Here is a 23,365-nt window from a genome sequence, read left to right as displayed (position 1 = left end):
GCTGTTATGCATCAAGGACACTCAGAAACAAACTGTACCAGGAGATTTTATTTTTTTACCTCCAGGCTTTTCCAAAAATAAAACGTATTCTGCATGGAGCTTGCTGTTGATGAGACATCTATGGGTTAGGTTTGTCGTCCCAGAAGCATTAACACCACCGTGTGCAGACAATTTACATTTGTGCGTGTGTGAAAATGCAGCTGGATTCTGCCCATGCTCAGCACCCCGAGGAGGGTGGTCATTAGCACTACTGGGACAGCTGGGACCTGGTCTTGAGCCAAGATCTTGTTTAATGTAATCAGAAGATTTCAGTGATACAGAGTGGATTTTACATCCCCTTCTCTGAGAGAGGGTAGCTGAAGTCAAGAGCTTCATGCTATACTGCTGCCTGAGTTTAAAACTAGTCTGAGCATTTTTTGTGTTGTGCTGGACAGCACAGTGGACAAAAAGAGCACCTTCTGCCATGCAGGTTTCAGATCATATTAGCAACAACTATTTATGTAGCTGCAAATGTATAATTTCTCTTGTTTGAGATCTCTCCAACAGTATCCTTTCCTGCCTGAATGAACAAGGTTATAAAACACAGTAATTATAAATCTCATTGACTGCCTTGCATTCAAGGGCGTGTTCCCCCCGAGCATTGCTGTGAAGCGTGTTACCCAGGAGACTGTCCTGTACAATCCAAAACAGAATTATTCTGACCCAGTGAGCTTGTTGGAGGGGAGAACATTTGGGATGCTGACCTGCTGCCACGGCACAGTAAATGCATTTTTCTCATTTCACAGCAGGGCAACGCCACAGTACAACAAGGCCAATACATTCAAGTATTCTTTTGAGGCATGACTTACATCTCACTGACAAGTGCTGGCTCCCTAAAGATGCAGAAAGGGAGCCTAGGACAGCAGTCACAAACCGTAAGTCCTGCTGGCTGTCCACACAATTTCAGCAGCTTTCTCTGTAGGTTTGGTTGTCTTAGACCTTTCTGGGCAAAACCATAAATACCTCAGACAATATAATGCAGTGTCAATAAAACCCTTTCTTAAAATTTTCAAGTCAGGCTGTGCTCATAAGACAGACTAAAAAGTGTTTAATAAGTGACAGCCAGCTGTTCTGCCCTGTACTACTAACCATAGAATGCTTCAATACCATCGATCTGATCATAGTCAGGATCTGTACGGGTACTTTCCTCAGTCCTGAGGGTTTTATTATCGGCATCAATCATGATGCCCTACAGTCAGGAAACTACACAAAGCCCTGTCGATCCCCACTCTCACAAAACGGCTGTAAAACCTGAGCAGTCTTATGCTGGGGGGGGGGGGGGGGGCGGTGGGTGGTGGTGTAGAAAAAAAAAAAAGGGAAGATAAAAGAAAGAGCTTCCTAGAAGAGTAGCAAACACAAAACATGGCTCTTGCCATCCATTTTCTCAATTACTGTCAGTGCACAAAAGGAACACAGTGCTCTGTGGTAGCCTAGGCAGTTGAATCCTCTTTGTGCTCAAGTAGGAAAGGGAGGTGAGGTGCAGAGCAGTCACTCCCAGCAGGTGTGCAAACCAATTGAGTTTAATTAGAAACATCCTGCTGAAAATGTAAATGTTTTACAAGTACATCATCCCTATCAGGGGCTGCTGCTGGAGCCTGTGTTTTGTTGAGGCTTTGTCACAACAAGAGCTGAAGATACCCCTCTCTCTCACTGGCTGTCTCCAGTGCTGCCCAGACACATGAGTGCTGGACTCCTGTCATGCTGCTGCACAGTGGGTCTTTTCCACATTGCTGCTTCCCTGGGCGTCTCAGAGATGCAGGCTGGTTCATTTAACGTACCCATGCCTGTTCCTCGTAGTACAAAGGCAGATGAACCTCATTAAAGTGAAAGGGCTTTGCTAGACTCAAGAATGGATGCAGTGCTAGGGGCTGTACTGCTCTGTAAATGTCCTCTTCACTCCATATGGATTAAAAGGCTTCGCGATGTGATTTTTTTTGTTGTTGGTTTTTTTTTTGCTTAGGTCTGTGGACAGCACTAAAACATATCTTATGTTTCTGTGTGATTGCAGGTGTTGCCCAAGTCATTATATTTAGGCAGTTGAGTTTTTTCACCGATTTAGTGAAAATCATGAGGGATTGATTTTACCCTCTTTCCTGGTGATCTAATATTTTTCCTCTGGCAAAAGAAAATTAAATTTTCCCTCCTCTAAATAGAGTATCCGTCATTAGACTACTGCCACACTATGTAACCAAAATAACTAGTATGTAGTGCAGGCGGCTCTGGTGCCATCTAAACAAGAGATACTCTACAGAAGTTTTTGGTTAATTCAAACCTGGTTCAGGTTACTAGTCATTAGAAGTCATCCCCCCTTACCTGTTGTCTCTGGAGAGGTTGCAACTATTTTTTCCATGTTCTTCAATTAAGCGATGGGATGATGAGCCCATGCCTGCAAAGGAGGTATGCAGATGCTTTAGAAAATCACATGTATGGTTACTATAGATGTCAGGCTGTCTAGAGTCTGTCCTTTCATAAAAAAAGAATTAACTGTTCCTCCCTGCACATGCTTTTAGACAGCACTGTACTACTTTAGCATTGTTCAGAGCTCATGTAGAGCCATGTACCTGCCAAACTGACAGCTCCTATGGTGTTCTGTAAGAGCAATGACTTCTCTGAATAGTGAAGTGAAACTAGATAGTTCTGCTGCTGAACCAGTTCTCTACAAATCTCATGTGCTTGTATTTATGTAAGAATATCAGCACCTTTTCTCAGTATACCTACATTGCTTCTAAAACTAAAATGCAAATATTAAGAGTATAAAGCTAAATACCTTAATCACATGCCAAGAAAACCAATTACTGACTGCTATATTTTGGCTAAATATTTTGATCTCAAGTATCCATCTATAAAAGAGCATCATATCACTTTGGAGTTTTAAGCAGTTACAGAAATGCAGCCAGATCCAGACAAAATATGCTTGGTGCTTGAATGAGTAACAGGTTTTTTCATGCTTGACTTCCAGAAAGATGACTGCTATGGAAGTGTCTGGTGTGGTTATTACATGACAATTAGCAGTTGTTTCTCTGCTGACAGATGTCCACATCAAAAAGCACTGATTGTCTCCTTTGTTTGCAATTTTAGAGATACCATAATCAAGTAGTTTAGACCATCTCCAAGAGATATTGTCCTTTGCACCAAAAGCACAGCCTCATTGCCTAGTTTCATGCTGGGGAAAGTCAGATTGTGAAATATTATAGCAGATGATTTATGTGGAAGTTTAAGTCCTCTCTCCTCATACAGAATTAAAAATTGCAGTTATTTCTGTGGATAGATCTCTTATCCAGGACAGATGAGCAAGCTGTATTTCAGCATTTTGTTTACTAATGAACTGTTTCAACAATGAAACAATGTACAGTATGACCACATCACAGTGGTAGCATTGCTCATCTGGGACTGCTAAGAAGCAAGAGAAGGGAAAGGAAGAATTTGTAAAGAAGAGAAGAATGACTTTGCATGAACATATCCTGGTGAACAAAGTTCACAAATTCTCTTACTGCACAGCTGTATGCACAAACACATCTCAAAAGAAAGCTTCTTAAAATGTCACAGGCAAAATAGTATTATTCAGATAATTCAGGGGAAAAATAGCTGGTTTACATTAGTGCTGAAAAGAACGCAGTGCAAACCATAACCTAAATGAATATTTCTGCCTGTAATCCAGAGGCCTGTCCTCCAGCCTTTCCTTCCTGCAGCCTACTGAAGTTAAAAGGAGCCCTTGCATGAGGGTTTTTGCCTGAGGTAGGATTGCAGAATGATATGCTGTGCCTGGCAGAGTGATTTTGAAGCATTTGCTAACAGGCAAAGGTCTGTGGGAGCAGACATGAGACTGGCAGGTGGGATTTAATAGCAAGATTTTGTGCAGCTGCCAAAAAATCACAACCCAGATGCTGGAGCTGAACACATGCTGCCTGATAGGAGTGATGTTCTGGGGAAAAGAGGAAGCAGCAAGTTAATCTGTCAGAGACAAGAATTCGAATCTGGGTCGAGCGCTGCCTTACCTCGCCCCTCTCCCGGGGTCAGACAAGTCACAGCACTGTCTATGCATCAGTAACTGGCTGGGCATGGAGATGTACTGCATTTTTTCATTATGCTGCACCCAGAAAGTACCTCATGAAGTCAGACTCCTCTTTGCCTCTCCAGAAGCTTATTTAAATCCTCTTCTTACTGTCTGCTTTTCCTTCTCTCTCCCTCTCTTTTTCTTCTCTGCATGAGCTATCTTCTCTGAGCTCCCTGTTCCCCTCACACATTCATTCTGCAAGGTACATTTTTATTGCTGTTCCTCAGAGACTACATTCTTCCCAAGACATTGATCTTCCTTACTTTTTTCTCCATCCCTGCTCTGTTGGAGGTCAGTTCCCTCTCTGAAAAGCACCGGTAAAGAGAGAGCAAGTATGCATACATTGAACAAAAAGCACAGCAGCAGACCAGCCATCTTTTACCCTTTCACAGCCACCCTGATCAATAGGTAACTAGGACTAGCACCATATCCAGGCACTAAGGGCATCCACAGGCCGACTGGTAGCTAACATGCTCCCACACTCTAGCATGAGAGATCTGGGCAAAGCCAGCAGCCTGCAAACCAGGCCAAGCACTTCGCCCTCTCTGCCCAAAGGAGGAATTTCCTAAAAATACATGTCCTGACATACCGCTGAGCCACATGGCACAGTGAGTGCGATCCTATTTTCAGCCTGCTCTGCAGGGTGACATAGCTAGTTACACCTCCTCCCAAAAATGGCACGTCAGCAGCGCAGCACTTGCTGGTGGACCATCAACGTAGCCTCCTGTGGGACAGTGCTCTCCACTGGAATTCCCCGTCAAGTGATTGCACGCTCGTGGTACATAAGGCTGTGGTGGCCAGAAGCATCCCCAGTCATGCTGAGTGTAATCAGGACAGCTGCTTTCTGCCCGTTGGTACAGCAGTGGCACTCTGCAAGTCCCAGATAGGTGGGTTATGGGCTGGGGAGGAGAAAGCCATCAAAACTGATTCTAATCTGACCCTAAGAGAAGCTCGCCCAATAGGTATAATGCCTGTCTGGCACATGCCTTTTGCAGCTCCACCAAGGACCAAGTAAAGCAGCATTTGGCTTTTGGAGATGATTGGTAGCCTCCTTCCAAACTGCGGTTGGTGAGCAGATTCTGTTTTCCCAACTCTGAGGCTTATTGCAGAATCCCAGGAATGTTCCTGCGCTTCAGATATCCCAAAATAACTGCTCTAAGCTGTCCTTGGGGAAAAGCAATCCTTAGAGCAGCCTCTTAACTCAAATTTTTGTGTTGAAGCAGCTGAGCTTGAGGGAGAGAACTTGTCTTTGCCTCTAGTCGCTGACTCCCACAGGAGAAATGATCATTTTGGATGCTCACATTAGTAAGTTTGTGTGTCAGCTCACTCACTGTCCAAGAAATTGCAAACACTTTGTTCTCCTCTGCTGAAGAAACCCCCATCCCCCACTGCCATCCTCCCTGCAAATCCACTAGTTAGCTGGCAGCTTCAGTAGCCCAGCCATCAGAGCAAATCCCTGGCTGTGCAGCAGGGATCAGGCTCCTGAGTACCAGGCAGGAGCTGACAGAGTTGTTTTGCCGCTCTCTTCCTCTGCAGTTGCCAGGCTTCCTTCCTCCATCCAGGGGAGACAGTGGAGCCATCACAAACAAGGCGATAAGTGATTCTCTGGCACCAAAGCCATCACTTAGATCCTATGAGTGGCCATTTCCTCTCCTGGGGGAACTGCGCATTTCCCTCATCAGTGAGAGATCGGACCCGCTGGGGTGTCTGGGGTCCTTGGAAAGAGCAAATCTGATCCACTGGCAGCGCAGAGATTTCAGTCCATTAGCCAGAGGGCTGGTGCTCTGCTTCTCAGAGGTGGATTATCCTGGTTTCCAGGGAATCTGTAGCTCCTGTTTATCTGTGCCAAGCACTTGCGTTCCTCTGTTGTGGTAAGTTATTCTCAATGTCCCTGAGGTGCTCATTACCACATTATTCAGGCTCTGTTTACGTAACTTTAGAAACCAAAATAAATTCCTGAAAGACAAAACTCCCCAGCTCTTCTCTGATCCCTTCTCTAAAGTGTGTGTAACACCTTACAAGAGAAGAACCTGATACATTTCTTAACCCCCCGAGTTCGTGGGGTGGTTCAGTCATCTCTGGAGAATAAAACTTGCATCCAGGCCTAAAACATTGTCCTTGGCCTGATCTCTCCCTGCAGCAGGTGCCTCTCCACTGAGCTCCAGCTGGATCTTCCAGAAGATTGCTAGCTTTAGTTGCAGTTTCCCATCCACAGCCCTCGAGACACCACTGCATCTCTACTAATCAGTATTGTCCTCATGCTGTGCTTTGGTCTGAGATTGAGTTAAAGCCTAGAAATTGTAATAGTCAAGTTGGTCTACAGCAGAACTCATAAATGGTATTTCAGAAAGTGCTTGGGGAACTGTCAGAAGGGAGACGGGGTGGAATGACTATCCCCTTTATACTTCAACCTTCAAACACAGTTTTTCAGTCAAGGAAAACGGTTATAATTAGTTTAAATTCTGTGCTATTTAGGCTGCCTGTTATCACACCAAAGACAGGACAGAGTGGTAGACTATAGTAATATAGTATATAAAATAGCGTGTAGCACAATAACAGAATACGTTGCCTCCTGGTACTTAAGACACAGCTGCACAAACAGGGGGATGGGAACTAGCAAGACTTCCAGGTTTTTAGCAAGCAGACCTGATACACTGAGCTGGCCACAGTCAGGAGAAGGAAGCAGAAGTCCCTTCTAGCCAAACAAATGGGAAACATGAAACATCACAGCTCTCCAGTGTCGCTGAAGCTTCCATTTACACTGATGTTATGTGCAGTATTTATCAAAAGTCTTAAATTATTTATCTTCTCAATGAGTTTCTTCATTCTCTTTTGAGCATATAACAGAAAATACTATCTGTAATTCAGCAAAATCTCTTTGTGCATGGAGGTTCATGATTTATAGGAGATTTTATGTTGACTATATTGAATTACTCGAGCGTGTCCAACGAAGGGCAACGAAGCTGGTGAAGGGTCTGGAGCACATGTCGTATGAGGAGCGGCTGAGGGAACTGGGGTTGTTTAGTCTGGAGAAGAGGAGGCTGAGGGGAGACCTCATCCTCCTCTACAGAGGTGGGGCTGAGTCTCTTTAACCAAGTAACAGTCGACAGGACAGAGGGAATGGCCTCAAGTTGTGCCAGGGAAGGTTTAGACTGGATATTAGGAAGTATTTCTTTACAGAACAGGGTTGTTAGGCATTGGAATGGGCTGCCCAGGGCAGTGGTGGAGTCCCCATCCCTGGAGGTGTTTTAAGAATCGGGTCGACATAGCGCTGAGGGATATGGTGTAGTTGAGAACAGTCAGTGTGAGGTTAATAGTTGGACTAGATGATCTTCAAGGTCTTTTCCAGCCTAGGTGATTCTGTAAGGAAACATGCTCCTTGTGGGATCAGAGGCACCGGGGCAGAGGCCAGAGCACTGACTGGACCACAGCAGTGCATTCCTGCCCAGCTCAGTCTGTGTCTCCCAGCAGCACAGCTAGCTTAGCCTTCAGCTGTGGTATTGCACTCTGAGGCTCCCGCTGTAGTTGTGTGAAGGATGTCATTAATAACATGCTATCCCAGAGACTGCCAGTAGTGCAAAACTAAGCAAATTAAGATTTTTTAAATATCTCAGCTCTCCTTTCAGAAGACATCTGCTGTAATCTACATTGGCATGCTGTGTGCTTCTGTCAGCCATGTCTTCACTGCACTACACCCTTCCTCAGAGACATAGTAAATGCAACGCTTGCTCTGGCAATTAGTTCTGTGGGACTGAGGTTTACAGAGACCCTCGGCAGAGCTGAAGCTGTCTGTTATCACCTGTTCATGACTCATACATTCAGACAAGATTTATTGTGTACAGAGAGGAGAAGAAAACATGCATGGGAAATGTGCACATCAGCCCCTCCTTTGTTGCAAAGCAGTGCATTAAAAATTGGGGAAAGATCCAGCATTGGCACTAGAGGAAACCTAAGCAGACAAAAATTCCCTGTTCATCAGCCACAGCACGCTGTAGGCACTCAGATTAATTGGGTGTCCAAGCCTTAAGCCTAGACATTTCCCAGCTATATGCAGCAACATCTTGTTATGTACAACAGAATATAGGCACCTGCTTACTATCAAAACAGAGGCAGAAAGCTGCCTGGGCGGCAGAACGAGAGGCAAGTTCTCAACCCTCCTCAGCCTGAGAACACTTAAACCCAGGAGTTCTGTTTCCCAAAGCTTGTCCCTTGACCCTGTCCCTGCTCTCTGGATTGTTCCTGAGTAATGGCAGATTATTCAATGCAAAATGCATTAGCAGCCAATGAAGCACAGCAACCCCTTTCTAGTCAGGTGCTTTAGCCAGCAGGTTAGCTGCCCCTCTTCAGCATCCTGCATGTATGTTGCATGCCTTTTCTGTCTGTCATTGCTGATGCTGATCAGTCTTGATTCTGCACGTATTCTGAGATACTTGTATATATCTAAGCTGAATCTCACTAATTCAACAAGGCTTTCTGTCAGAGAAGCAGGTTCAGTGCATAACAGAATTGGGACCTTAAATTATGAACTATGTATTCTAAATACTATTTATTATTAGTTTGGGACCTTCTCTTAGTGCATTTTTTTACAGACAACAGCATGAGCTTGAGTCCTAGTTGAAGCTACTGTGCGCTCTACTGCAACATTACTATGACAACTGCTAAGATCAGGGCTGGGAGAAATCTTGCCTTCCCTAGGAAAAGAGCGTGCGAAACAAATACTGCATTTAGTTAGACTCAAACATGTGGTCGAGGCATCCTTGTCGGTTTCCTTGCTTGCTGCTTCATCTCCAGGTAGGTCTCAGCAAAGCAAGAGCTATCAAGAGAATATTCAGCATGCAGCAAACAATTCTGCTTTGAATGAAGCTTAAGTGACGACAATTCAACAAGGCAGAAAAACTCTTCATTCTCCCTAGGCTTGTATGAGCCTCCCTATGAAGAGATCAGAGCCTCCTGGTTTGAAATGCTGCCTTAGGGTTTGCTTTTTATGTCAATAAATGTTTTATCACATTTAAGCTTCAAACACAGTACAAACATCCCTGCTAACGTTTGATGAACTCAAATAGAGACAGCAAGCCTGGGCAGCGGGCAGTGCAGCATGGCACAGTGCTTCCCTTCTGTGGGGCGGGGGGCTTGCCTTGGCCTCGTGGGGGGGTCGGGGCAAGATGGTGCCTTGCAATTATACGCTGCCTTGAAAAACACATCGGCAAGCTAAGGAAGAGGACGTTCCTCTCATTGGGTCTTCACCACTTTCGAGCTTTTCTTTCTTTTGCTTGTTTTTCTCTCCCTGCCAAAGCTACCTGGGTATGGTTGGAAAGCATATCTCTGTGCCCAGGTCTGTGGTGGGCTTAAGACGTCTCTGTCTTCATGCTCAGCTGGCCTGTCTCTCCTGATACCTCCTTGCAGTCTCATTTCTTCTCTTCCCTCATCTGATCTCTAGCACACGAAGATGCTGCAGTGAAGTTTAAGCAGCGATCTGCTGCTAGGCTGCCTTTGGTGCCTGCAGTACCAGAGCTGAAACCTCTGGGTTGAACCTACTGAGTTGAAACCCACAGGCAGTGCACAAGTGCTACCAGATCATGATGCAAACTTGGGTTTTTGCTTTTCCCAGCACTTGCCAGTTCCCCCCCTCCAGTACTGTTCCTTCGTTTTTCCTTTCCGCATGCTGCATTTTGCGGCAGCCCTGCCTGCCTTCCCTCTCCTCCCCTGTCCTTCCCCTCCTCTGCGTTATCAAATGCAGCAGTTCAGCGTCACCGACTGACAGGGGATGCAGCAGCTTCAGCAGAGGAGATGGAGAGGGGGAAGGAAGAGAAGGAAAAGCTGCTCTCAACAAAAGAGGCAGCAGAAACACTGAAGGACTAGCTTTCCTCCAGAAGTGGATCCCAGTCACCCTTTGTTAGGGCAGCAAATTAAGATACCATTTTTAATTCAGTGTGTTTGGCGAGCAGATCCTGAGTGCTCCATGTATTCCTACAGTGTATTTTCAGAGAACAAAGCTCAGATGTATAGCTCAGGTTCGCCACAACCTGGTCTGAATCAGCAAAATGGATGATTAGCTACCCCACACACTGCCAGCCGCTGCATGGCTAAGTGACAGCACAACAAAACTCACTTCACTGTTTACAGCTTAAAAAAAATCCTGGCTCCTCAGAAATGCAAAGGTCAGGAATGTAGGGGGAAAGAATCACAGAGCAATTGGCTAGTTACATGTCTGTCTTTATTTTAGGAGACCTAGAACTTCCAGGGTTAATCTTTGCCATTTTCCAAAATGACTCTCAGATATTTCATGGTTTATGCAACAGATTTTGCTTACAACTTACTCTGATTGCTAAATAATTACAGAAGCGTATGTTGCCCTGTAGCAGTGCGGATTTTTCTGTTACATGAGACTGTTATCACCAAGTGCCAAATGCATCTTGAAAGGCTTTTTTGTAGGGTTCTGCTGAATAAGCACAGTTTTGAACGAGCACTTTTCTGCAGCATGCCCTGATCTTGCCAGCTGCTGATTACCCTCCTACTAACCACTAGTGACACGTCCGTATTATACATTGGAGTAGACAGTAAGGATACCCCATTTACCTTGAAATTAATTAAATAATACACTAGCAGAAGCTCAACAGCAAAGTCTAATTTATTCTGGAAACTTCTTAGGGTTATAGACAATAATGGGCGAAAATGCTCTGCTCAGTTGAGAAAAGCATCAGAGACAATTTCACTTTGGAATGTGAGTCGCATGAAAAGAAAGAGAGAACTTGCATTTAAAGTAATTATTAAAATAAATTTGTAAATTATTGATATAGTCCACCTAGAAAGATTCTCCCAAGAATTAGATGACCATGCAAACAAATCACAAAACAATCTTCCAGGAATTAAATAAAATGGTTTTTTGGACTTCTCTTTCCAACGCAAGCCTCAAAGGAAAGGACAAGTAAATCCGTACCACCCTAGTGAAAGGAGACAAGGATGCCAAGACTCAGGATAGTTCCCTGCAGCTCATCAGGTGTTTGAACTAAACATTTGCAAAGGAAGTTTTGACTTCCATTACTAAAAATAAACTCCAGCTTGTACATGAGGCTTATTTCGTAGTCTTCCATAATATCTTTTCTGCACTTTTTTCTGGGAATTTTATGAGCTAACAACTGTTAAGGAGGTTTTGTCAAACTTTAAGGAAATAAAGGCACAGATCAGAAATTTCTCAGCCTCTGAAGTGGGACTTCAAGTGGGATTTACGCTCACTTTATTAGTGGAAATTGAAAACAAGTCACTTTTTTGCTCATCTAACTTAAATTGAAATATGGTTCTCCTATTCTGAAACAAAAATAGCCTCACTCAAGTATCAATTACTAAGTATCACATCACTAAAGGCAAGGGAGTCCAACCCAGTGTCACTGTAGAAGTGGTTTTGGTTTTGTTCATTTTGCATGCGAGCAAGTTCAAAAATACCTTTGAAAAAGCTTCTCATATGCATCCCCTGTCCCCTGAAATTAAAAACAATAAATTCAGGAGTCCAGCTGCCAGCATGAGGCACCCTAAATCAGCAAACTGAATTCACTATCTCCCCTCTGCCTTCATGCACCACTAGACTGTCCCAGCTTTGCTGTGCCACAGCCCTTCACCTCGAACGAATTTCTTCCAGTGCTCAGTGCCGTCTTCTACAGTCTGGCTTGAAAACACAACCTTCATTACTCTGCCTCTGTTTACAAGATCTGAAGTACGTCTTCAGACCTAAAGAAGAAAATTAAATTAATCTGCGTGAGTTACTCTCAGACTTCCTTGAGTGAGTGAGTTAGCATCCATGCACTGTACAGCTATATTAATGGGAGCAGCACATGAAATGCCTGCATATTGCCAGGACAGGCCTGGTGTGAGCCCTAGTGACATGCTGCCCACAGGAGCTGGAAAGCAAAATGATTCCCACGCACCTTTTGGTTCGGTTTGGGGTTTTTTACTATTTATAATGTGCTTGAGTTTAAAAAGAAGCCTGTCCTCATTGCTCCTTAGGGCCTGACTCGGTACCAACAACACTGACAGAGGAGACCATACTTGGACGTACTCACCATCTTTGGGAGGAAAATATCTGGGCAAAACCACAAGTGCCAGTGATAGCCAGGAGGTGGCAGAGGAGTGAGGCTACCTTGTACACCGGTTTCTGCATTAGTTTGGCAAAAGCACAAATACGAACCAAGGAAAGACAACAAAACCCAGCCCCACCCTCCATCTTCAGGAATAAGAGGATGAAACCCTTAATCACATTCCTGCTTGCATTTATACTAATTGCTCATCTTCCTGAGATCTGACTTTATGAAATTATGCATGCACACCAAGCAGATGAGTTTCCATAGAAACTCAGGAACTGAACTTTCATTAGAAAAATCTTTTTTTTAAAAAAAAAATCTTCCAGATAAAAATGCAAATTGCCTGTCAGTGGGTGGCTTTCTGAATTTATATATATTTTTTTTCTTTTGCACTGTAGGCAGATTCCAGCTGGACCTACATAGCAACAACATGCAGGCATTGTTTATAGCAAGCCAGACTCCATGGGGAAATAAGAAATTCAGTAGCAAGGAGAAGCTCTCAAGTGCAAATACCTCAGGGAAACAAAAAACTGAAGTGCTCAGTGCTGCGTCTTTGTGAGGCTTGGGGATTGTGCCGCCTCCAGCTCTCAGAAAACGCTTGTGGTTTGCAAGGGGCAGGGTGGGGAGGAGGGGAGATAGGAAACCCAAAGCAAGAAACTCTCCTGCACGCAGAATTAATGATGTTCAACCTGTCCTTTAAACATCCAGCAGCATATTTCTGCCGGTTCAGTTAAGCCTCACTGGAAGGGCTGACACCATCTGTCGCAGCTCACTCTGGGCGAAGGAGCAGGTCTCTGTGCTGGGGTTTGGGAAATTGGCGGGGCCTGGGTTGGACAGCAGGTTGGCCATACCCCGACCTCCACTTGGGCTGAGGCCTGAAGCCCAGCACCTCTTGCCCACACCACATGGAAATCCAGGCACATGGGCAAGAAGGGGACAAGGTCAGAACAAGAGGGAAGCAGGATGGTGGGCACTCCTGGGAAGGGCCGTGGACCTGGGCAGCCTTAGGATCTAACAGTTGTGCATGTAAGCAAGGAGGAGGGGGGGAAATCTTTACCTCCTTTAGCAAATATTTCCTCCTGTGTTTCTTCCCAAAACCATAGAGCAGTTTTTTCACTCATGCAGTATACTGCAGCATCAACAAGAGGCTTTCCCCTGGCTTTGGAGAGCCTGAGATCACCCTTTCTGAGGGTTCACAGATGTTTTTTCACTAAACTGGCATGCTTGAAAGCACTGAATCCCGACGAGCAAATGTTCATGTGTGCTGCACTTAGTGGCGGGCATCAGCTTCAGCATCTCCCCCAGGTGAACACAGTACCTGGGGTTTGTGTACAGCCTCCTCCCAGTGCTGCAAACCCACTGCAAGGACCTCAAGCACAGTCACAATAAATGCAGCAGCTCTGCACTGAGAAGTGACGCCGGCCTCTGGTCCTTGACCAGCACGGGTGCTGGGGCAGACAAGGGAGCTGTGCTGCACGAGCAGTTTACGATGAGGTGGATTTCACTGCAGCATTGTTGAGAGGCGCGAGATGTCAGCCGGGGAGCGAATTCCCCTCCTCGTTGGAGAGGGGTGACAGGCAGCAGCTGCACGGGCTCGCTGGCCCCTGTGCCTCTGGGGCCAGCAGCCCTCCAGGAGCATCGAGAGGCTTGATGCCGCTTAGTGTCAGGGTGAGGACAGCAATGGGTCCCCAGCCACCAGAGAGCACAGTCAGCTCTGCTCGGTCAGCGCAACAGGAAGAGTTTTTAGGAAGAGTGGTTTTGTGGTTGAGGACAAACTTGAGTGAGATAGCTCCCATCTATTCTTGGCTTAGCAGCAGATTTGCTATGGCCACACTACTTGCCCTTTCTATGCCTCATTATCCCTGCCAAGCGGGTGACTCAAATTATAATTGCACAAATTCCTTCCAGTCTGTCATTACGTGCCTGCGGTCGTCTCCAGGCAGCTACCTCCAGAGGAACCAGCCTCTCCCATCGGGGTACCTCTGTGCCACCTGTGCCTGCTTGCAAGGGGACGGTAAGATTATGCCCTGTTGCCTCGGCATTTTCCAACAGAGAGAGAAACCTAAAGAAAAAACATCCCCACTGCATCTCTAAATAATCAGATCTGATACTGAGTCGATTATTCAGGTCAAGGTTATGGGCAAGAAAGGGGCACTGAAACTTTTCACAGTAGTGCCGATACTTGATTAAATGGGTGTTTCTTAATTTTTCTCTCAGCCAAAGCAATATGTTTCTGTAGGTACTAGTACTATCACTGACTATAGGGTCTTAGTCATGCTGATGCATCCTACGACTAATGGCACTTTTGGAAAAGCAAACAAAACAAGGCAAAGGGAAAATCTTCACTGCTTCCAAAAGCATCACCATTCTTTCATCAGAAATTTACTTGGGTTCTAGTTGCAAGAGATTTCAGGTTTCTTATGTCTTCATATCAACTACAGGCAATTAGACACATTAAAGGTGAAGGTGATGCTTTTCTCTATATATATTCATCCACATACTACTTTTAGTCCCAGGCAAAGCATGAAGTCAGGCAGTCATCTCACTTTCCAATATTTCCGCGGGTGAGTGCAGGCAGAGGCCATGCAGAGCTTGGCAGGTGACAGGAAAATGTTGGCTGCTTCTTCCACAGGCCACACCTGGATGAAACTAGTGGGAGGTTCATCCTGGTCTGTGCACCTTCAGGAGGAAGCAGAAAAATGCCACTAATGTGTTGTGGCCTGCAAAGCCCACGTGACCATCTGGGCTCCTTGTGGTTGACTGCTGTATAATTAAAAGGGAGCCTGGCTCATTAGATGCTTTGTGGGTTCAGACGCATCCATGCAAGCCCTATAGGAAAACATGTTCTTCCTACCACTTCTTTCATCCTCCCCCTCCTGTTCCTTCCAGATGGTTACACCCACTTGTGTCTTTTCTTACCCTAAGGACAGCTTTTTAAACAAGGTTCCTCCATCCTTCTCCTCCCCCACACTGCTTTAGGATCTACATTGGCGTGCAGGAGGACAGAGGGCCCCATGCTGTTACATACAGCCTGCCCCTAGAAGGCTGGAAGGGGGCTGTGTCCCTCTAGCCCCATTTGTTAAGAAGAAGGATCTTTCTGTATGGTCAGGATATAGGATCTGAAAGACTTTACCTCAGCCTCAGCTGGATGTTCCAGATGTGCAAGAGTTAATTTAGATCCTGGGTGTAACTGAACCTGTCTATAATTTCCTGGGGATCAGAAGCCAGTGTAACCTACTCAAGGAGAGAGGGAAGCTTTAAAGGGCCTGTAGCCTTTCTGCTATGTAGCACCAGTATACGCTCTCCGGTAACATGCAGTAGGAGTGCTTGCAGTGCTGGATCAGTCTCTGCTTAAAAAAAACTATTTTCACAATTGTTTTTTTAAATTACACATCACAATCAAAAAAAGCAGAGCGTAACAGCTGATGGCTTCTCTTCTCCAGAAATAGGTGGAGTTCCCCCCATAGGACTCCTGCGCCTGCACTCATATGTCTACCCAGCTTGCTGGGAGCTCAGGGTGCTCCATTTCTTCCTCTGTTTTGTGCTGTTGTTAACTGCTCGTCACTTGTTTGTTGACAGGGCCTGGTGCTGAGCAGACTTGGGCGGAGGGACCTGGCCCAGAAAGTCCTCAGAGATGCCATCCGGATCCAGACAACCAGTCACAGGGCCTGGAACAGCCTTGGGGAGGTCTTGCAAGCTCAGGGGAAAAACGAAGCAGCCATCGAATGCTTCCTCACCGCTCTGGACCTTGAATCCAGCAGTCCTGTCATCCCGTTCACTGTCATACCCAGGGAGCTTTGAAGCTTTGCCCTGCAGCTAAGCACGTTCATTCCGTGGACAGACACCAAAACCAAACAAATAAAGAAAAAGCCCAACAGAAAAGTGTCATTGTAACCTGGAAGTGGGCAAGATAATTCCAGGGCGGGGCTCAGGTCTACATGCTTAGCTGAGACAAGCCTAACTGTAGAAGAATTTGCAACAGGCAGAAATAGAGAATGCCTTTTTCTTCACAGGTGCCTGACTAACCTCCTGTTAAAGTTAATAGCAAGGCTTATTTCAGAGTGTTGGTTCAAGGTGACTGTAGAAAGATTATGCTAGAGTACAGCAGTTCAAAGCACTTGCACCTTTCAAATTTCATTAAAGATAAAACTCCCAAGCCCTGAATTAAAGCCCAGACCTGCTCTAAACAGGACTAAATGCGCCAACTAACTTGACCAAGTTGTGCTTAAGTATGTGGCTATCTCCACACAGATCTGACAGGATAGGAATGACAATTAAACCATATATACATGCAGTATATGCCGTTTACAAGATTATTTCAGCTATTTTGATAATCCTTTTTCCTGCCTTGCTCTTATATACTGCATATGCTCACTATATTTAGTGTGGCGCTTGCCTAGAGCAATTTAAATTAAAAATACTTTTTTTTAAAAAGCTGCTATTGCAGTATGATTCACAAAAGCAGAAAGACCAAAGACCAAATCAGTTCACAGTTGAACTAGTATTAAAAACATATATGTATCTCCAATTACATATTTATTGAAAGGCCTTACATGAAGTAGCTACTTAAAAATTCTGAGCTTCATTCTTATTAAAGAAACCATTGCGTCACTTTTAGTGAAGAATATAGTGATTACCAGTATATAGTGACTGAACTCTGTGCTCTACTTGCATTATCATTCCTGGCACAAAACATATTCATATCCATCTTTTTATGATACAAAAGATGGCAGCAGTCTTTTAAGGGAAAGTACACTGAAGGCTGTATGTGTATATATGAATTGCTTCTTTCTTAAAACCAAATCTTTGGATTATCTGTAGAATTTTCACATTAGAGGTACGGAGTTGAGCCCTCAGCAGAGCAGGATCATTTTGCGTATCATATCAGATGTGAGAGTGAAGAGTTCCTAATCCACGCAGCCGCCTCGTGGCTGGCACGGCTGGGGCAGGGGACACGGCTGGCACACGCCCTGCTAAGCTGCTCCTTAGCTGAGCTTGGCCTCCCCTGGGCCTTGGCAGCGAGGCAGAGCTGTGCCATGCTGTCACATGACACACGAGAGCCAGACCAGTCCCAAGATGAAGATGATGCAGAAATGAGCTGCAGGCACTTTGCTACAGAAAAGGTTGGGGCTCTGTGCCTGTTTCTGTGCAAAGAAGATTTGTGACTATTTCATAAGTAGGTTTGCACTAAAACACACTTTGTACTATAATTCTGCCCAGTATTGTGATCCGCAACTAGTTCATTCCAGAAATAATAATATCCTCAGGCAATAAACGAGGAGGGGTTATTTCTTAAAGAGCCTGAGGCTCTGGCAGCAGGCTTGAAGTCAGCGTTGTTTACAATTATTTGGAAACGTGCAGACTAATGGAGAGGTGAGCCCCTCATGCTGCTCTCAGACCACACCAGAGCTCCTGCCCCAGCCTCCCCTCGAGGCGCCCGCGCTGAGGCACATACATTGCCCTCAGGTTTCGCTCAGCAGCCTGTTGCACTCCCAGGCCAATATTTTTAATTTTTCTCATTAAATCATGCTGGAGCAATAGCTCAGCTTATTCATCTGTTCACCAAGGGATCTGGAGTGAAAGCAGCCCAGCTGTGAAGGGTGCTCAGCCCATGAGGTCTCTGGCTTTCCAGTGCCACACAGGCACAAAAACCCGGCTTTTTAGGCCAGAGGCAGGTTTCCAAGGAGACAGTGTTACCCGGCCACATTTCTCATTGCAATAGCACCAGCAGCAGAGGAAGGAGTAGGTGTTAAAGTACCAGAATTAAATGAGTTTCATGAAGACAAAAAGACGCAGCAGAGACCCATTTTGCTGTGAAGGATGCCGTGAAGTCGGCTTGCGCTGCACTGCAGGTGGGAGAGGGGGAAGGGGAGGGAGAGAGATGTCGTTGTTGATATAATACGTAAATTGTTACCCAGGTGTTTTAAACCCAGTTCCACAGTCAGATGCAATCTGACAATAGACTTAAGTAGATATATATAGATAGATATTATATTCCAATATTTGTTCTGCTCCACAGTTCTCAGGGTGGGAGCAAGCCTTCTGTGTAAGACACAAAAAAAGAGTCGGTGTGGTCCGACATCACCGCTTGCTTGTGCAACGTATATCTGTAAAGCGCTGCCATAGCAACCTCTGTGTGCCGGACAGCTATTTGAGTACAAGCTATGCAACCTCCTCTGCGGCTGAGGAACTGCTTTAAGAGGTCTGTAACATAGCCGGTCTGTGACCTGGCAGGAGGGTGCCTGTTTCCCGGCAGCAGCTGAAAAGCAAACACTCACAGACTCATTTATTTCTGCATGCGTTGCTTGTAAACAGCCACCAGCCCATCACATTTTTTGCCACCAGTCAAACTTCATCTTGGTGATAATCAGACTTGCCACAGCAGTCATCTTCCTAGGAGAGGTGCAAATGTGGATGCATAGTTTGAGTGCATCAACCAGTCGGATGTTGCTGGGGTGGTCCCATGTTTGTCGTGTGCATTAGTGAGTGTTACTGGCATTGGAATTGCAGTCCTAAGAGCCTCTGCTCCAGGTGTGGCAAGGAAGACGTACACGAGTAAATGCCACCAGCATCAGTAGGAATTACATGGGTAAGGTACCCTCTACCAGCACGGCATGGCACAGCCCCGACAACAATTGCAGACAAAGTACTTTACATGCATACTAGACTCAATCCCAAGACCTGCTACATGCTCCCCAGAGGATATGAAGCACCTGTTGGCTGGAGGGGTGTTATATTGGCCCAAAATGCTGTGTACAGTGCAGGAAAGAGAGCGGTTGTTGCAGGCTTGCAAGTATCTGGGGGGTAAATCCTCTAGCTGCATTTGTCATTAGTGCTCACCAAAACAGCAGCCTTCCCAAACTTACATGCTACCTCTGTTCTTCAGCATGGATTTTGTTCATACTTCCAGGTACAGAAAAGCAAAGACAAGTACTTCAGACAAGCCTATGTATTATAGTCTTTGCAACGTTGATAAATCTAATAGACTTGCTTCCCTGAGCTCAGTAAGTAATGCTTCGTTGTATAGCAGGGAGCCTGGCATGTTCAATGCTCAGGGTTTGAGGCTAAGAACATAAGGTTTACATCCCATCCCTCGTATGACTATTGCAAATGATCATAAGTAATGGTAGTTTGGGGAACAATAAGCAAAATACTAATTTTGCAGGTTTTAGCACTGACTTTGAGTCCAACAGAGTTTTCTCATTAGTTTAGAAAGAGGAAGAGAAAAAAGGCGTTGCCTAAAGGATCCAGATACACACCCAGGTTCCTCTCATTTCACCACAAGGTTATTTTCCTTTGTGTTGGCAGGGTGCATACAAAAGAAAAATAATTAGCTTCTATTTTTTCTGTTGCACAGTAAACGGTATTTGCTGTTGCCTTTGACCAACAAGAAGGTTTTTATATTGTAACAAAAATTACTCTGCCTCCAGGATAACAGAAGGAGAAGCCCAACAGGCCAGGAAACAAGTCCCCTCCTTGCCTCACCCCGTGTAGTCTCTCATTAACTCCACGGGAGTTGTTGGTAGTTACGAGCATTTCCTCCAGCTGAGGATCTGCCCACTGGTGTCCTCATTCTGCACAGGGAGTACAACGGAGCTGCCATATTCTTGCACTGCAGAAGTACGCCAGTCCGTTTCTATGGGTAACAGTTCATGCTACTGATTATCACAATGCTTCAGAAGTGCTAATTATCTTTTCTTAGTAATGACTAATAAATCCAAATGGAGAACAGTCCTGGAGGGTGTTTACTTTAAAATTCACTGGCTGGGTACCAAAGTAGGCACAGCACTGACTGCTGCAGTTTGAATTACAGTTCTTTTTTCCAAAAAATATTCCATTTTCAGACAATCTTGGTGAAGACTGTGTTTGGTTAGTTTCTATTTCATTTTAATGACAGCAGAGTGGGAAACAATCCTTTTTAGTGAAAAGATATCACTGCCATGATCATTTTTCAGCCAAACCAACCGAGGTTTGATAGTTGCAATTCAGCCTGGGAGAGGAAGGCTTCCCAGAGCAACCGCGCTGCAGCGATAATTGCCTCTGACAGCATTGTATTATGGGCATATTTGACAATTATGCAACGCGCATGTGTAGCTGAAACGTCTCTCCTTCCCCCAGCATGTCATGTATTTGGCTAAGGAGAGCTGCTTTATGCCCAAAGGGACAACCGCGATGCTGTCTGGGTGCCCATCAGCGTTGTCCTGGTGCCGGTTCTCACCTGTGAGGTGGCTGCTGCCACCAGCCACATGGTCTTGTTTGCCAGCACCCCCTCGCTTGTGCTGGTTTAACCAACCCTCTGACCATTCCCTAAGCCTGGCTCCAGGTGACGGTCTCCCTACTGTTAAGTTGTTGTTCAGTGCCGCAGGATATCAGTGCATGGTCACATTAAGAGTTATTTTCTTAGAAATGAGAAGCTGAAACATCCGTCAGTTTGGTGATGTTGGCAGGAGGGGAGGTAACGACTGACCCAGCAGCTGCTGAGATGGTTCCTTCGACTTTGCCTTTAATGAACTGGCTCGTGCCTTCAGCCCCAGCAAACCAACGCAGGTTCCCAAGTAAGTGGATGCTAAAAGATTCAGCTCGTTTCCCCAGAGAAACACATGCCAGTCCGTAGCTAAAACCACTGACAGGGACATGACACCGCACCGTTGCAGAGCATCCTGTCATTATACAAGTAAGAACCTCCCCGAGCTGGTGCTCAGTTTTCACATGTATGAGCGTCTCCTACCCGCCACTTGAATACTGTTAACACGGTTGTCGGAATAGGTTTTCCATGTAACTTCACTTTTTTTGCCATTGTAAGATGTTTTCACCAGATTAATAAAATTGACCCCGTGAAAAACAAAAATTGCTCCTCATATTTCCTGCCAATTTCAGGATTTTTAATATATTCATGCCACAGATGCTTCAAGCATTATGAAAAAAAGATTTGTTATATTAACTGGAACCTAGTGTGCCTAGCAAGTTACCAGTTGCAAAGGGTATTTTGGCCTACACCCTGTAGTTCATGGGAAAAACGAGAGTGAGCATGCAAGCAGAGTGGTTTCAGAGAGGAACACAGCCAGGAAAAAGGAGTAATGTAGCTTCAGATGTTTGGATTCATGGAGATTTAAGCAAGCATCATGCTTTTCTTGTGCTTCTTCCAGTAAAAATAAACAAACGTAGTGTGAGAAACTCTAACATCGAGGTAATATGCAAATACTATGCCATCAAGTTTAGGGACTCACCGTATTTTGTCCACAATGCTATTAATCACCTTTGTGCTACAAACAGTTACTCCTGTGGTTATTTGGAAATAAAATGTCTCCATTCAAGAGCTTCCAGAGCATTCCTTGCATTTACACATTAATCTTTTGGGCAAGCTTCAAGAGGGCCATCTTAAAAAGCCAGCCCCTTAGTTTCATGCTCAGGTGAGATGAAGGACAGGGTATTTGAAGAGCATTTCTTCATAAGTGTGGCTACACTCGTATTCAGTATAACTCAAGCAGAATGGGGTTCCTCTGTGGCAATAACAGAATTAAGTCTTTCAGCTGTTAGTACAAAGTCTTAAAAACTGGAAATCAAAGCGAACAAAATACTATCTCTGACTTTTCCCTCTCTTTTCCCACACTACAGAGAGGAAGCGAAACAGTGGTGTGGGGTTTCTGTGAGGGATGGAAGGTGGGAAAAGGCTGCCATAGCCCCTCTGAGCAGGAGCCCAACTGGAGGTATAGAACTGAACCCCAACAAAAACTGGAGAATTTCTCCCTCTAGACCACTAGTCTTTGCTTCCATCCCAGTGCTGGTACATTGCCTGTTATCATTGCTTCATTACACAGATGTTTAATATTCCCTTTCTGTTTAAATGGGAAGGAAATAAACCTTTTAGACCTTCATTTTTGCTGGAGGAGCTCCAGATGATTTGGGTACTCTCCACCCTTAATTCAGAATCACTTCTTCCCTTGCAGAGAACTGAGTTATATTTCAGTGGTAATTTTGACATGATACTCTTTGAAAGGTCATTAAGAATAATTTCATCATTTTAAATAATTTAATATATATTTATATAGTTTTTAATAATTGATTCATACCTCTGCTTCTGTCTTTCTGCTGCAGAATGGGTAAAACCAACTTGGATACCTACAGTATATTCTTGTCTCATGTGAAGGCAAGATATTTAGCAGTCCCATAAACAGCAAGGGAAGAGATGAGAAGTGTCACTGCTGCCCAGATACTCACTTCCATGACAGTCTGGCTGTCAGGTTTTTGTGGAGTCACCAAAGCTGCAGTGTTGACTTTGTCTGTGTTTAACCACATCCCTTGGGAGATGTCGCATCCCAGTCAGATATGCCTGAACCAGTCTTTGAAACAAAGGAAAAATACACACATAACCTACTGATCTTTAAAGACTGGTGTTAGAGAAAGTAGACTGAGGTATCACTGTCTTATTCTGTTGCCATTAGCAGTCACTACAGCATTTAACTGAGCTGTGGCTGTCAAGCCAGTTTCCTCTGCTATGTTGTCTCCAAAACAAAGAGCAACATCTCACAGCCAAAGACATCCCCACAGGTCCACCAACTGAAGAGCAAGATCCAAAGTTTTTCTCAGTGCTCCAAGTTAAGCAAATGTTGAATTATGGAGGAAAAAAAGCCTTACAGGCCTCTCTGAACCTTAATTTTGCCTCTCCCCTGTGCCATAGCCAGAGCCCACAGTCCAGCCTGAGAGCACGGGCCTTAGCCCCTTCCACAGCGTGCTTACAGCAGATGCCAGTCCTGTGGCCAGCTCTTGTTGCCTCTCAAAGGACAGCGTGGTGGTCCTCGAAGCAGAAGATTCATTCCATTATGTATGACAAGTCAGACATTTTTTTATAATGCAGTTGCTTACGATAATTAGGTCTGGAAACTGGGATGTTTGTGAATTAATCAGCAATAAGCATTCCTGTATTTTGTTGTTCTGTGAGAGGATCTGACATACGCAGCCCGAGTTTGCAATGCCACGTACTGTTTCAGAAGGATGGGAGTTCAAGGATATAACGATTTTCTGGTCAGTGGAGGTTAGAGGTGATTTTGTGCTCAGTGTAAATGGCATTGTCTAGCAGAGACAATTAGCAAATGAAGCGCTGCCTCAGCAGAGGCTTTGCAGCCTTGGAGGCTCTTCTTCTAGGCTGACAACAAATAGAAATTTGAGATGGTATCTCAGGTTTCCAAAACAGGAAGCTGCT

General features: G+C 45.0%; 1 protein-coding gene across 8 annotated transcripts in view; it reads left to right on the top strand.

Annotated features, from left to right (window-relative positions):
- Positions 1 to 21,479, top strand: part of TTC7A (tetratricopeptide repeat domain 7A) — a 179,686-nt gene extending 158,207 nt beyond the window's left edge. For all 8 annotated transcript variants that reach the window (XM_074863528.1, XM_074863527.1, XM_074863526.1 and 5 more), the window contains one exon: positions 15,745 to 21,479. In XM_074863528.1, the coding sequence (XP_074719629.1) occupies positions 15,745 to 15,966 (222 nt within the window). In that variant the 3' untranslated portion in view covers positions 15,967 to 21,479. The remainder of the gene's footprint in view (positions 1 to 15,744) is intronic.
- Positions 21,480 to 23,365: the final 1,886 nt, after the last annotated feature.

Source organism: Strix uralensis, chromosome 3 (assembly GCF_047716275.1).
Source record: "Strix uralensis isolate ZFMK-TIS-50842 chromosome 3, bStrUra1, whole genome shotgun sequence".
NCBI classification, from domain to species: domain Eukaryota; kingdom Metazoa; phylum Chordata; class Aves; order Strigiformes; family Strigidae; genus Strix; species Strix uralensis.
This window is presented reverse-complemented; position numbering and strand designations above follow the sequence as displayed.